The sequence below is a fragment of the Suncus etruscus genome, chromosome 18, assembly GCF_024139225.1.
Source record: "Suncus etruscus isolate mSunEtr1 chromosome 18, mSunEtr1.pri.cur, whole genome shotgun sequence".
In the NCBI taxonomy this organism is placed as follows: Eukaryota; Metazoa; Chordata; class Mammalia; order Eulipotyphla; family Soricidae; genus Suncus; species Suncus etruscus.
In genome coordinates, this window is record NC_064865.1 from 34,919,063 (window position 1) to 34,931,380 (window position 12,318).

The following is a 12,318-nucleotide window of genomic DNA, read 5'->3' on the forward strand; positions in this document are numbered from 1 at the left end:
TAAAGTTATACCTATATAACTTTATGTCCCTCTATATTTATCAAATATTTCTATTGTATCTCTTTCATTCCCATTTGAAAACTAAAATGGGGAAGGCCTCCCAGAGCTGAGGGAATGCTCAGGCGGCCCGCCCTGTCACCACCAGCGCCAGAGCCCAGAACATGGCCCTCCGCTCCAGCCCAACTAGACCCTGCCTCAGACTAGTCAACCCCCTAGAGATCTGAAGGAACTTAATTTACTCCGAGACTATAGCTTTCTCTTCATCCGGACAGAAGCTGCCACTAAGCTAGTTGGGCCCCACATCTGACACTCAAAACCCTCACAGTCCAGGAGGGAGGGCGGCCGCCTGGGCACAGAGCCCGGGCGCTGAGGGAGGCAGCACGGAGGAACATTTCCATCACCAGCGCTCCGCCCCTTGCCCTCAGGCTCCGAGACCTCTCGCGTTCACCCGAGAAGCTCCCAGAACCGTCTACAGAGCTCGGGCCGGGGCGGTTGCTGGAAGCCTCTAGAGAGTTCTAGGCGGGGCGTTTCACCGAAGAGTAGGAAGTAGGGGCGGTATCCTGAGCTCAGATTGGTCAGCGAAAGCCTGACGGGCGGAGCCTAAAGCGAACCCACTGGAATATTCCGGACGAAGCCGCTCCCGCTGAGATCGCTGATTGGTTGAGATGAGGGAAGGGGCGGGGCTGGAAGCGATTATAAAAGAGCCCGCGGAAAGCCTCTAATCATTCAGCCTGATCTGAAGCTCAGAGAGAACTCTCTCAGCCTGGGAGCGAAAGCTGACCCTTTTTCTGCTTTCAGAAAACACCGAGTCCGTTCCGCGGAATCCGTCTCAGCGCAGACCCGGAGAAGCAAAGACAGCGACCATGTCTAAGGGTCCGGCGATCGGCATCGACCTGGGCACCACCTACTCGTGCGTGGGGGTGTTCCAGCACGGCAAGGTGGAGATCATCGCCAACGACCAGGGCAACCGCACCACCCCCAGCTACGTGGCCTTCACCGACACCGAGAGGCTCATCGGCGACGCGGCCAAGAACCAGGTGGCCATGAACCCGCAGAACACCGTGTTCGACGCCAAACGGCTGATCGGCCGCAAGTTCCACGACGCCGTGGTGCAGTCGGACATGAAGCACTGGCCCTTCCAGGTGGTGAGCGACGGCGACAAGCCCAAGGTGCAGGTGAGCTACAAGGGGGAGACCAAGGCCTTCTACCCCGAGGAGATCTCGTCCATGGTGCTCACCAAGATGAAGGAGATCGCCGAGGCCTACCTGGGCCACCCCGTGAGCAACGCGGTCATCACCGTGCCGGCCTACTTCAACGACTCGCAGCGCCAGGCCACCAAGGACGCGGGCGTGATCGCGGGCCTGAACGTGCTGCGCATCATCAACGAGCCCACGGCGGCCGCCATCGCCTACGGGCTGGACCGCAGCGGCAAGGGCGAGCGCAACGTGCTCATCTTCGACCTGGGCGGCGGCACCTTCGACGTGTCCATCCTCACCATCGACGACGGCATCTTCGAGGTGAAGGCCACGGCCGGGGACACGCACCTGGGCGGGGAGGATTTTGACAACAGGCTGGTGAGCCACTTCGTGGAGGAGTTCAAGAGGAAGCACAAGAAGGACATCAGCCAGAATAAGAGAGCGGTGAGGCGGCTGCGCACAGCCTGCGAGAGGGCCAAGAGGACCCTGTCCTCCAGCACCCAGGCCAGCTTGGAGATCGACTCTCTGTTTGAAGGTATCGACTTCTACACTTCCATCACCAGAGCACGCTTCGAGGAGCTGTGCTCTGACCTGTTCAGGGGCACCCTGGAGCCGGTGGAGAAGGCTCTCCGCGATGCCAAGATGGATAAAGCCCAGATCCACGACCTGGTCCTGGTGGGGGGCTCCACGCGCATCCCCAAGGTGCAGAAGCTGCTGCAGGACTTCTTCAATGGCCGTGACCTCAACAAGAGCATCAACCCCGACGAGGCTGTGGCCTATGGGGCAGCGGTGCAGGCGGCCATCCTGATGGGGGACAAGTCTGAGAACGTGCAGGACCTGCTGCTGCTGGACGTGGCTCCCCTGTCTCTGGGGCTGGAGACGGCCGGAGGTGTGATGACAGCACTGATCAAGCGCAACTCCACCATCCCCACTAAGCAGACGCAGGTCTTCACCACCTATTCTGACAACCAGCCAGGCGTGCTGATCCAGGTGTATGAGGGCGAGAGAGCCATGACGAAGGACAACAACCTGCTGGGGCGCTTTGAACTCAGTGGCATCCCTCCGGCCCCCAGGGGCGTGCCCCAGATCGAGGTGACCTTCGACATCGATGCCAATGGCATCCTGAACGTCACCGCCACTGACAAGAGCACGGGCAAGGCCAACAAGATCACCATCACCAACGACAAGGGCCGCCTGAGCAAAGAGGAGATCGAGCGCATGGTGCAGGAAGCCGAGAGGTACAAGGCCGAGGACGAGGTCCAGCGTGACCGGGTGTCGGCCAAGAACGCGCTGGAGTCCTATGCCTTCAACATGAAGAGCACCTTGGAGGACGAGGGGCTCAAGGGCAAGATCAGCGAGAGCGACAAGAAGAAGGTGCTGGACAAGTGCCAAGAAGTGATTTCCTGGCTGGATGCCAACTCTCTGGCGGAGAAGGAGGAGTTTGAGCACAAGAGGAAGGAGCTGGAGCAGGTGTGTAACCCCATCATCACTGGACTGTACCAGGGGGCAGGGGGCCCCGGTGCTGGTGGCTTTGGGGCCCAGGCCCCCAAGGGGGGTTCTGGGTCTGGTCCCACCATTGAGGAGGTGGATTAAGACCTGTTTCCCAAGTTCTTTGACACTTGTCATCCAAGGACTTGATTCTGTATTTCTTATTCTTTCTATTGAGTTTATTGTAAAGTTTACTTGTAACTTGAAAAAGAACCTGTCTTTGTATTCGTTGAATTCTTTGTATGTTGAAACTGTATATTTTCTTTTCTTAAATGAATCAACTCTGCCACCTTGTGTCTTTTTTCACTGGGATGTGCAGCAAAAGTTGTGATTTCGTTTTTCTATTTTAAAAGATCTATACTTGATAATACAAAATAAAAAGTTAAAACTATTATCTGTTTTTATTTATTTAATTTACTTAATCTAATTAGATAAGGGACATATATGTAGTAGAAAGAAGTCTTTGGCAGTTTTAAATTGTAGATGGTAAGTGACCTTGTGTCATAAAGTTTTGCCCTTTGTGATTTGGTGGGTTTTTTGTTTGTTTTTTTATCTGGTGGGGTGGGGAAGGGGCCTGCTTTTAGTTCCAGGGATTGTATAAGGCAAGTACCTCTCTGCAGTACTTTTTTTTTTTTTTTTTTTTTGGTTTTTGGGTCACACCCGGCGGTGCTCAGGGGTTACTCCTGGCTGTCTGCTCAGAAATAGCTCCTGGCAGGCACGGGGGACCATATGGGACACCAGGATTCGAACCAACCACCTTTGGTCCTGGATCGGCTGCTTGCAAGGCAAACACCGCTGTGCTATCTCTCCGGGCCCTCTGCAGTACTTTTGTTCCAGCCCAGCCTAGGGCTTATTTTAGAGAAAAGGATAGGTTTTTATACAAATGTTTCTGAGACTGAGTGCTGTGGGGTTTATGATTCCATACTGGCCTATGTGTTCTGGGATATTGACTTTCTCACTTTTGACTATTCCAGTCCTTTCATTAAGTTCTAAACAAATCTATGGCTGGGAAATTGCAAAATTAGGTTTCAGGTAATACTCTGGCTCTGTAAATCTCACTTGAATGACCAAATACAGGTAAACCTCTAAATTTGGCTTGCTTTTATTTATTTATTTATTTGTTTTTGGGTCATACCCAATGATGCTCAGGGCTATTCCTGGCTTTGCTTTCAAGAATCATGCTAGCAATGCCTACATCTTTTTTTTCTTTTTATGGTGCTGGGGATTGAATCCAGATCTCATTCAATCAAGGTATATTTTTTTCTGTACTAAGAGAGACCTCATTCTTGGCTTCCTCTTTAAATTTAAATTAAGGGACCGGAGTGATGGCACAAGGGGTGCTAGCCTAGGACAGACCATATGTTCCCCCGAGCCAGGAGATATTTCTGAGTGTAGAGCCAGGAGTAACCTCTGAAAGCCACCAGGTATGACAAAAACAAAAAACAAAAGTTACTGGTGGGGCTGGAGAGATAGCATGGAGGTAAGGCGTTTGCCTTTCATGCAAGAGGTCATCGGTTCGAATCCCAGCATCCCATATGGTCCCCCGTGCCTGCCAGGAGCAATTTCTGAGCATGGAGCCAGGAGTAACCCCTGAGCACTGCCGGGTGTGACCCAAAAACCACAAAAAAAAAAAAAAAAGTTACTGGTAGGGTGGGATAAAGTGAAGGGGATACTGGGACAATGGTGGAAGGAAGTGGACATTCTGGAGTGTATGGTCCTTCAATGACTAATATAAAAATCTTAATCATTGGGGCTGGAGAGATAGTACAGCCGGTAGTGTGCTTGCCTTGTATTAGAGCAACTGATACAGGTTCAATTCTCAGCATGTCCCATGTAGTCCCTGGAGCACCACCAGGAGTAATTTCCTGAGTGCAGGAGTAAGCCTGAGCATCACAGGGTATGGCACCCTGGTGGTGCTCAGGTGTCAATGCTGGCTCTACCCTCAGGAATTACTTTTGGTGTTTTCAGGGGCCATATAAGATGCCAGGAACCAAACCTGGGTCAGCCGTGTGCAAGGCAAGTGCCCTATTTACTGTTCTCTCCAGCCGCAATAATTTTTCAGCCCCAATAATTTTTTAAAAATAATTTGGGGGCCAGAGAGATAGTCAGGTGCTTGAGATTTAAGTTCCCTTTTTATATTTCCTCTTTGTTTTTGTTTGGATATTTACCTAGCAGAACTCTGGGCCACCAGGGCTATACCTGGCAGTACTCAAGGCTGGAGCCGGGGTTCAAACCTGGGTCGCTGTTGCATGCCAGGCATGTGTCCCTGACCTTTCTGTTATATCTTTCATTAAATGCTTAACCTTAAGGGAAAAAAGTTGAACATTTTAGGAATGACCAATTTTAGGAGGCCCTCTTGAAAGCTTCTAAAAGAAAACCTAAGGAACTGTTATTCTGTTCTTAGGTTAATTTTGCTTTTGAGGAGGAAGGGGACCGCATCCAGTGATATTCCAGGCCTACTCCTGGCCTGGTGCTCAGAGGTCCATGTAGTGCTGGAGATTTATCCAAGGTCTCCTGCACATAAAGCACATACTCCAGCTCTCCTGAACACAAGTTCAGATGCTTGTTGTTTGAAGAGACTTGGAAGAAATGGGAGAGGTAGAAAAGGAGACACTGGGGCCGGTGAGGTGGCTCTAGAGGTAAGGTGTCTCCTTGCAAGCACTAGCCAAGGAAGGACCACAGTTCAATCCCCCGGCGTCCCATATGGTCCCCCCAAGCCAGGGACAATTTCTGAGCACTTAGCCAGAAGTAACCCCTGAGCATCAAATGGGTGTGCCCCCCCCCCCAAAAAAAAGAGAAAAGGGGACACTGAGATGTGGTAAAGTGATATACTAATGATACTATGCCCAAGTGCTAAAAATTTAATAAAGAGTGACTGTTATGGGCTGGAGCAATAGTACAATGAGTAGGGTGCTTGTTTTACATATGGCCAACTCTGATTTGATCTTTGGCATCCCATATAGTCTCCCAACCACTGCCAGGGATAATTACTGAGTGCAAATTCAGGAGTGACCACTAGTAACTCTTTGACTCCAATCATATATATATATGTTATATATAATACATTACATATATATAATATACATATATGTTTTGGGGTCATACCTGGCAGTGCTCAGATGTTACTCCTGGCTCTGTGCTCAGTAATTATTCCTGGCAATGCTCAGGAAACCATATGAGCTATCAGGGATCAAACCCAGGTCAGACAAAACACCTTACTGTACTGACCCCAAATTTAAACTTTTTGGTTTTAGGTTTTTGGGCCACACCTGGTGGTGATTCACTCAGAAATTACTCCTGCCAGGCTTGGGGTAACATGGGATGTCAGGATCAAACCCAGGGCGACCATGTACAAGGCAAACACCCTACTGCTGTGCTCCTATAAATATTTATTTATTTATTTATTTTGTTTTTTCGGGCCATACCCATTTGATGCTCAGGGGTTACTCCTGGCTACGCGATCAGAAATTGCTCCTGGCTTAGGGAGACCATATGAGACGCTGGGGAATCGAACCGTGGTCCTTTCCTTGGCTAGTGCTTGCAAGGAGACACCTTACCTCTAGCGCCACCTCGCCAGCCCTATATTTTAAAAGATGAACTTATAATCAGGGTTATAACAGGAGGGATTTCTGTCATGAGGCAATTTGGCTGACATCAGTGACTAATGGATCCTTGGAGGATGGCAATCTGTTCCCTATGATGCTAGTGTTGGTCCCCAGGTGACTTAATTGCAGGCTGCATCCCTGAGAAGAAAATCTGCTGCTCATTCTCTTCACACTTCACTCTCTGCCACCCAAGAATGACTGGGAGATCTATAACTGTATATCTTGCTCTGTCAGGGAAAGTCAGTCCTAGATCTTTTTTTTTTTTTTTTTTTTTTTTTTTTTTGGTTTTTGGTTTTTGGGCCACACCCGGCATTGCTCAGGGGTTACTCCTGGCTGTCTGCTCAGAAATAGCTCCTGACAGGCACGGGGGACCATATGGGACACCGGGATTCGAACCAAACACCTTTGGTCCTGGATCGGCTGCTTGCAAGGCAAACACCGCTGTGCTATCTCTCCGGGCCCCAGTCCTAGATCTTGATGGGCTTCTCAGGTCCTTTCCTCACAGAAAAGAATTTCAGGAGATTAGTAGTGAAGTATGAACAGGTTTTATCTCAAGGTAAAGGAAGGAGAGGAAGAAGATAAGAAAGGGAGAGTACCTGCTTTTCCAAAGGTGTAGCCCCCACTTTCTGTACACAACCCAGCATGAAAGTAGGAAAGCACTTATCTCAAGAAGGGTGATTCAGGGGCCAGAGAGATAGCAGAGAGTAGGGTGTTTGCCTTGCATGCAGCCAAGCAAGGACGAACAGTGGTTTGAATTGCGGCACCTCATATGGTCCCCCATGCCTGCCAGGAGCGATTTCTGAGCACAGAGCCAGGAACGTCACTTGGTGTGACCCAAAAAAAAAAATCCACAAAGGGTGATACAGATGGCATGTGGGCATATGGGAACCATGTACATAGGTCCAAGAAGCACTTATGAGTTCATCCTTCATACCAAATTGGTTTGCATAGGTTTTCTCCCAACCTACCCCACATAGAGCTTTCTACTTAGGTTAGAGTCTGTTGGTAGGGTAGTTGCTAAGAGGAAGGGTTGGAATCAGTTACTGATTTTCTCTTTTCTTCCCCCCCCCCTTTTTTTTTCTGCACTCAGCAATAGCTCCTGGCAGGCTTGGGGGACCATATGGGATGCCGGGATTCGAATCACTGTCAGTCCTGCGTGCAAGACAAATGCCCACTGCTGTGCTATCTCTCTGCCCCCCCCAGGGGGGGGGATTCTTTTTTGTTTTGGGGATCCACCCTGATGTGCACGCAGGGATCATTCCTGGTAGGCTCAGAGACCATATGGGGTGCTGGGAACTAACAGGTTGGCCACATCATCTACTGTATCTACCTGCTCTGGCTCTCAAGATTGTAATTTTTTTTTTTTTTTTTTTTTTTTGGTTTTTGGGTCACACGGGGGACCATATGAGATGCCTGGGTTCGAACCACCGTCCGTCCTGGATCAACTTTGTGCAAGGCAAACGCCCTTCTCTTGTGCTATCTCTCCGGCCAAGATTGTAATTTTAAAGGAAAAGGAGTAATCAAAGACAGAGAATAGGAGTGATAGTACAGTAGGTAGGGTGTTTACCTTGCTCGTTGCAGATCCAAGTTTGATTCCCAGCACCCCGATAGACCCAGGAGTGATCAGTGGTTACAAAGCCAGGGGGGGGGGGAGAGAGAGAGAGAGAGAGAGAAGAGGAGAGGAGAGAGAGAAGAGAGGGAGAGGGAGGGAGGGAGAGAGAGGAGAGAGGGAGGGAGAGAGAGGAGAGGGAGGGAGGGAGAGAGAGGAGAGAGGGAGGGAGGGAGGGAGAGGGAGAGAGAGAGAGAGAGGGAGGGAGGGAGGGAGGGGAGAGGAGAGAGGGAGAGGGAGAGGGAGGGAGGGAGAGAGAGAGAGAGAGAGAGAAGAGAGAGAGGGGAGAGGAGAGGAGAGAGGGAGAGGGAGGGGAGAGGAGAGAGGGAGAGGGAGGGAGGGAGAGAGAGAGAGAGAGAGAGAAGAGAGGGGAGAGGGGAGAGGAGAGGAGAGAGGGAGAGGGAGGGGAGAGGAGAGAGGGAGAGGGAGGGAGGGAGAGAGAGAGAGAGAGAGAGAGTGAGAGAGCGAGAGAGCTCGAGAGAGAGAGAGAGAGAGGGAGGGAGGGGAGAGGAGAGAGGGAGAGGGAGGGAGGGAGAGAGAGAGAGAGAAGAGAGAGGGGAGAGGAGAGGAGAGAGGGAGAGGGAGGGGAGAGGAGAGAGGGAGAGGGAGGGAGGGAGAGAGAGAGAGAGAGAGAGAAGAGAGGGGAGAGGGGAGAGGAGAGGAGAGAGAGGGAGAGGGAGGGGAGAGGAGAGAGGGAGAGGGAGGGAGGGAGAGAGAGAGGAGAGAGAGAGGGAGGGAGGGAGGGAGGGAGAGAGAGGGAGAGGGAGAGAGAGAGAGAGAGAGAGAGAGAGAGAGAGAGAGAGAGAGAGAGAGAGAGAGAGAGAGAGAGAGAGAAACTGACTAATCTGTTGAGTAATTGTTGTAATATTGTTTTTGCCTGTCATCCCACCTGGATTTTCCAGGTGGGGGTGATTAAGGAAAGAAATAAATAGCTTGTTGGGGAGGCATAGGGAGCTCTTTTGCCAGAACTGATGGCTTGTTCGGTTTGCTTTTTGGAGCTGGCTGCAACTGACAAAAGACTCCTTTTGCTGAACCTTTGGTCCCCTAATCTGTTGCATTCGTTGATTATTTACTCCGGATATTATTATCAAAGTCTCCCCCAAAAGGGGGGACGGAAGAATGGGATTCAATTTATCTTTCTGGGAGTTATTCTTAGACTTGGAGACCATCAACAAGGGGTTTGACCTCCCCTCACACCAATCCACTGAGCATGTGGCCCCCAAACAAAACAAAAAAGTGAGTGAAGAGAAAGGTGTCAACGCTTCCACCACCAGCAGCGTAACAACCCATCTTCTAGGACTTGGAAGACTTTTGAAAGGTATTAAAGTATTGATTCACTAGTCACATCAGCAAAGAGAGAGGTTAGGGAAACAGCAAGAGAACAGCTCAATGGACAAAACAAAACAAAACAAAACAAAACAAAACAACCCAAACAACAAAGGCTGGACCAAGTAAGTTCAAGATTCCCTCATTAGAAAAACAGTTCCTGAAGAAAAGCAATGTCTTCCCAGCCCACAGGGCTTCCATCCCACATCACCCAGTCTGAACCCTCTGGGGCTGATTCCTGAGCGTAGAGCGGAAGTACCCCCTGAGAACAGCCAAGTGTAGCCTCCAAAAAGCCAAAATAAATAAGATAAAAAATAAACGGGGGGGGGGGGCAGAGTGGTGGCGCATGCGGTAAGGCGTCTGCCTTGCCCGCGCTAGCCTAGGACAGATCTGGGTTCGATCCCCTGGCGTCCCATATGGTCCCCCAAGCCAAGAGCGATTTCTTTTTATTTATTTTATTTTATTTTCAAGCCAGGAGCGATTTCTGAGTGCATGGCCAGGAGTAACCCCTGAGAGACTCTAGGTGTGGCTCCAAAACTAAACTAAACACTAAACACTAAACTAAAATAAAATAAACTAAACAACTAAACTATAAAACAAAAAATAAAACAATAAAACAAAATAAAACGTGGGGATCTCAAAGGGCTTTTCAAACAGGGAGCCCTGAGGCCCATCAAGTTCATAAGCACCACCTGCAGCGACCCCAGGGGTAGTAGCCCTGATTCCCGCTAGTGTGGCTCCACACAAGGAAAAATAAAAAGCATGACGCATAATCTGAATGAAGACTGCGGACTAGATGAGACAGTGATCTCAGATTTCTATTTCCACGAAGCATAGAGACTAGTCGTGGCCTGGACCCGGACCACTCCAGGCTTGGTCCTGAAGGGACGGAAAAGAAATGCAGCGCTTGCTACGGGCTCTAGAGGGCGCAGGAGTTGGAAGTTTCCAAGGAAGAGCAGAGCCTTCCGCGCGACCTTTGACCGGCCGCTGGGTCTTTCCCAGGTCTGTCTAGGCAGATCGCCTGTTTTATTTTAATTTTTTGAAAATAAATGACAAGACATATCCTAACCTTCGCACGTTCGAAGAAGATGAATGTAAATTTATAACCTATTTTTTACTTTGTTATAATTTTGTTTGGGATAACAAAGAGGAGCAATGCCACGGATTGAGACAGGCATCTACGAAGACAGCCAAGTCCGTGAGGACCCCCCACTTATTAAAAACCCCCGACCAGGCCTTAACGGTCTCTTTGTGCTTGGAGTCGGCATGGCTTCCTTGCAGACTTCTCCCAGACTTCCTGTTTTGCACAAATATGGGGGTTCCTCGCTGCGTCCCCAGAGCTCCACGTTTCTTTTGCATATCTTCTGGTTATCAGGTACTTCAGGGCCCTGGTGTGTGATGGGGAACTCGATCTTGGGCTGAGCAGGATGACCCACCTTTTTCAGACTAGAGTTTCTGATGGTTTCTGTGACGCTATTATTTGAACTGATTCGGCCCTGGACAGGGGGGGCACAAGGCTAAGAGTTGCCCCAGCTTCTGCTGATTCATTCTCTCCTCCCCACCCAGGTCCCTGATAAATGTGTAGGTGGGCCATGGCACCACAGGTAAGGACTGAGTGGAATGGGGTGGCTGATGGGTGGTTGCCTTGGGAAAGTGGGGGTATAATGATGACCCCAGGTGATGCTGAGTATCTCGCTGATGCCATCACCGCAGCGCGCTGACCACCCCCCCCTCTTTGAGATGCCTGTTATCTGGGGCGTGAAGCAAAGAGCTGGAATTTTTAGTGACTTACGTTTAATTTGTCTCTAGGTACTTGTGCCGACCTCCAGGTGATTCTTGAGTACAGGTGAGTATTATAAGTGTAGGCCCAAAGTTACCCCTCCAAAGAACACGTGTGACCATGCACCCTTTGTCATTGAGCCACCTTTGGCCCCATCCACCTGATTCTTTGACAGCTTTGCTATGTATTAGAACACTCTTTGAGGTTCTAGATTTATTCACTCTTTTACACAATTCATTCCTGAAATTTTGTTGGGAACTATTGTGGATATACTCAGTCGTGTCCTCAGAATGTTCTTGATCCAGGTTTCTCTAAATTGAGAATGATGATTTTCTCAGACTAGAGTCTCTGACATTGGTCCTGATGTCAAAAGTTTAAGTTCTGACTCATTTGAGGAACTGGATATTTGGTCTCAATGGGAGTCGGTTGCCAGCCTGCAAGACCTTAGTCTGCTCTCATCTTGCAGCATGACTACTAGCCAGAGATGAGTCCCAGCGATCAATACTAACCTGGTGGCGGAAGTTTGGAATCTGCTCCCTGAGGAATGCCTTTGAGATGGCAAATGCATAGGTGACAGTTCATGAAGTTGTCCTGCAGCTTTTGACATGTGAAGAGACCTCCCTGATGATGGTGAGTCTGCAGAAATTTTTAGATATGGGTGGTTTGGAGATCAAGAAGATTTAGTCCCCAACACCTCATGGTCCCCTGCCCTGCCAAGAGCACCACTGAGTTTTGACCCCAGAATACAGTAAAAATAATTAAAACTAAGAATGTGGGGCCGGGTAGGTGGCGCTGGAGGTAAGGTGTCTGCCTTGCAAGCGCTAGCCAAGGAAGGACCGCGGTTCGATCCCCCGGCGTCCCATATGGTCCCCCCAAGCCAGGGGCGATTTCTGAGCACATAGCCAGGAGTAACCCCTGAGCGTCAAACGGGTGTGGCCCAAAAACCCAAAAAAAAATGTGGGTGGTGCTTGGCCCTGTGCATGTACTCTGCCATGAACTAGATCACTTTAGTTCCACAGCTTTGTTTCAAGAATCATTGCACATAAATTTTAACATGTTTTTGAAATTTCAGGATTTTGCTGATGTAAAGGAAGATGACCTTTGTGCCTGGAAATGTGGATAATGGAACACAATACCACTCAAATAGCTGTAAATTTTTTCAAACACGTAATTAAATCCAAGACTCCAATAAAATACTTTGAGAAAAATAGTCTGGTCTCATGGAAAAATGGTACAAAGGAAGAATTAGGGGAAGTATAAAATGTGACCATGAATGAGCACAATTGACATCAATATATACCACTACAGCTGTGA

General features: G+C 49.4%; 1 protein-coding gene and 2 non-coding genes across 3 annotated transcripts; all 3 read left to right on the forward strand.

Annotated features, from left to right (window-relative positions):
* Nucleotides 1-735: 735 nt before the first annotated feature.
* LOC125996186 (heat shock 70 kDa protein 1) lies at nt 736-3,076 on the forward strand. The gene has a single exon (XM_049765132.1). The coding sequence runs from the start codon at nt 864-866 to the stop codon at nt 2,787-2,789; it is 1,926 nt and encodes a 641-aa protein (XP_049621089.1). The 5' UTR covers nt 736-863; the 3' UTR covers nt 2,790-3,076.
* Nucleotides 3,077-10,882: 7,806 nt separating this feature from the next.
* Nucleotides 10,883-10,947, forward strand: LOC125996848 (small nucleolar RNA SNORD48). The gene has a single exon (XR_007491513.1). It is a non-coding gene; the product is annotated as a small nucleolar RNA SNORD48 (small nucleolar RNA).
* A 375-nt stretch (nt 10,948-11,322) lies between these two features.
* LOC125996847 (small nucleolar RNA SNORD52) lies at nt 11,323-11,392 on the forward strand. Its single transcript, XR_007491512.1, has one exon. It is a non-coding gene; the product is annotated as a small nucleolar RNA SNORD52 (small nucleolar RNA).
* The last annotated feature ends 926 nt before the right edge of the window (nt 11,393-12,318 follow it).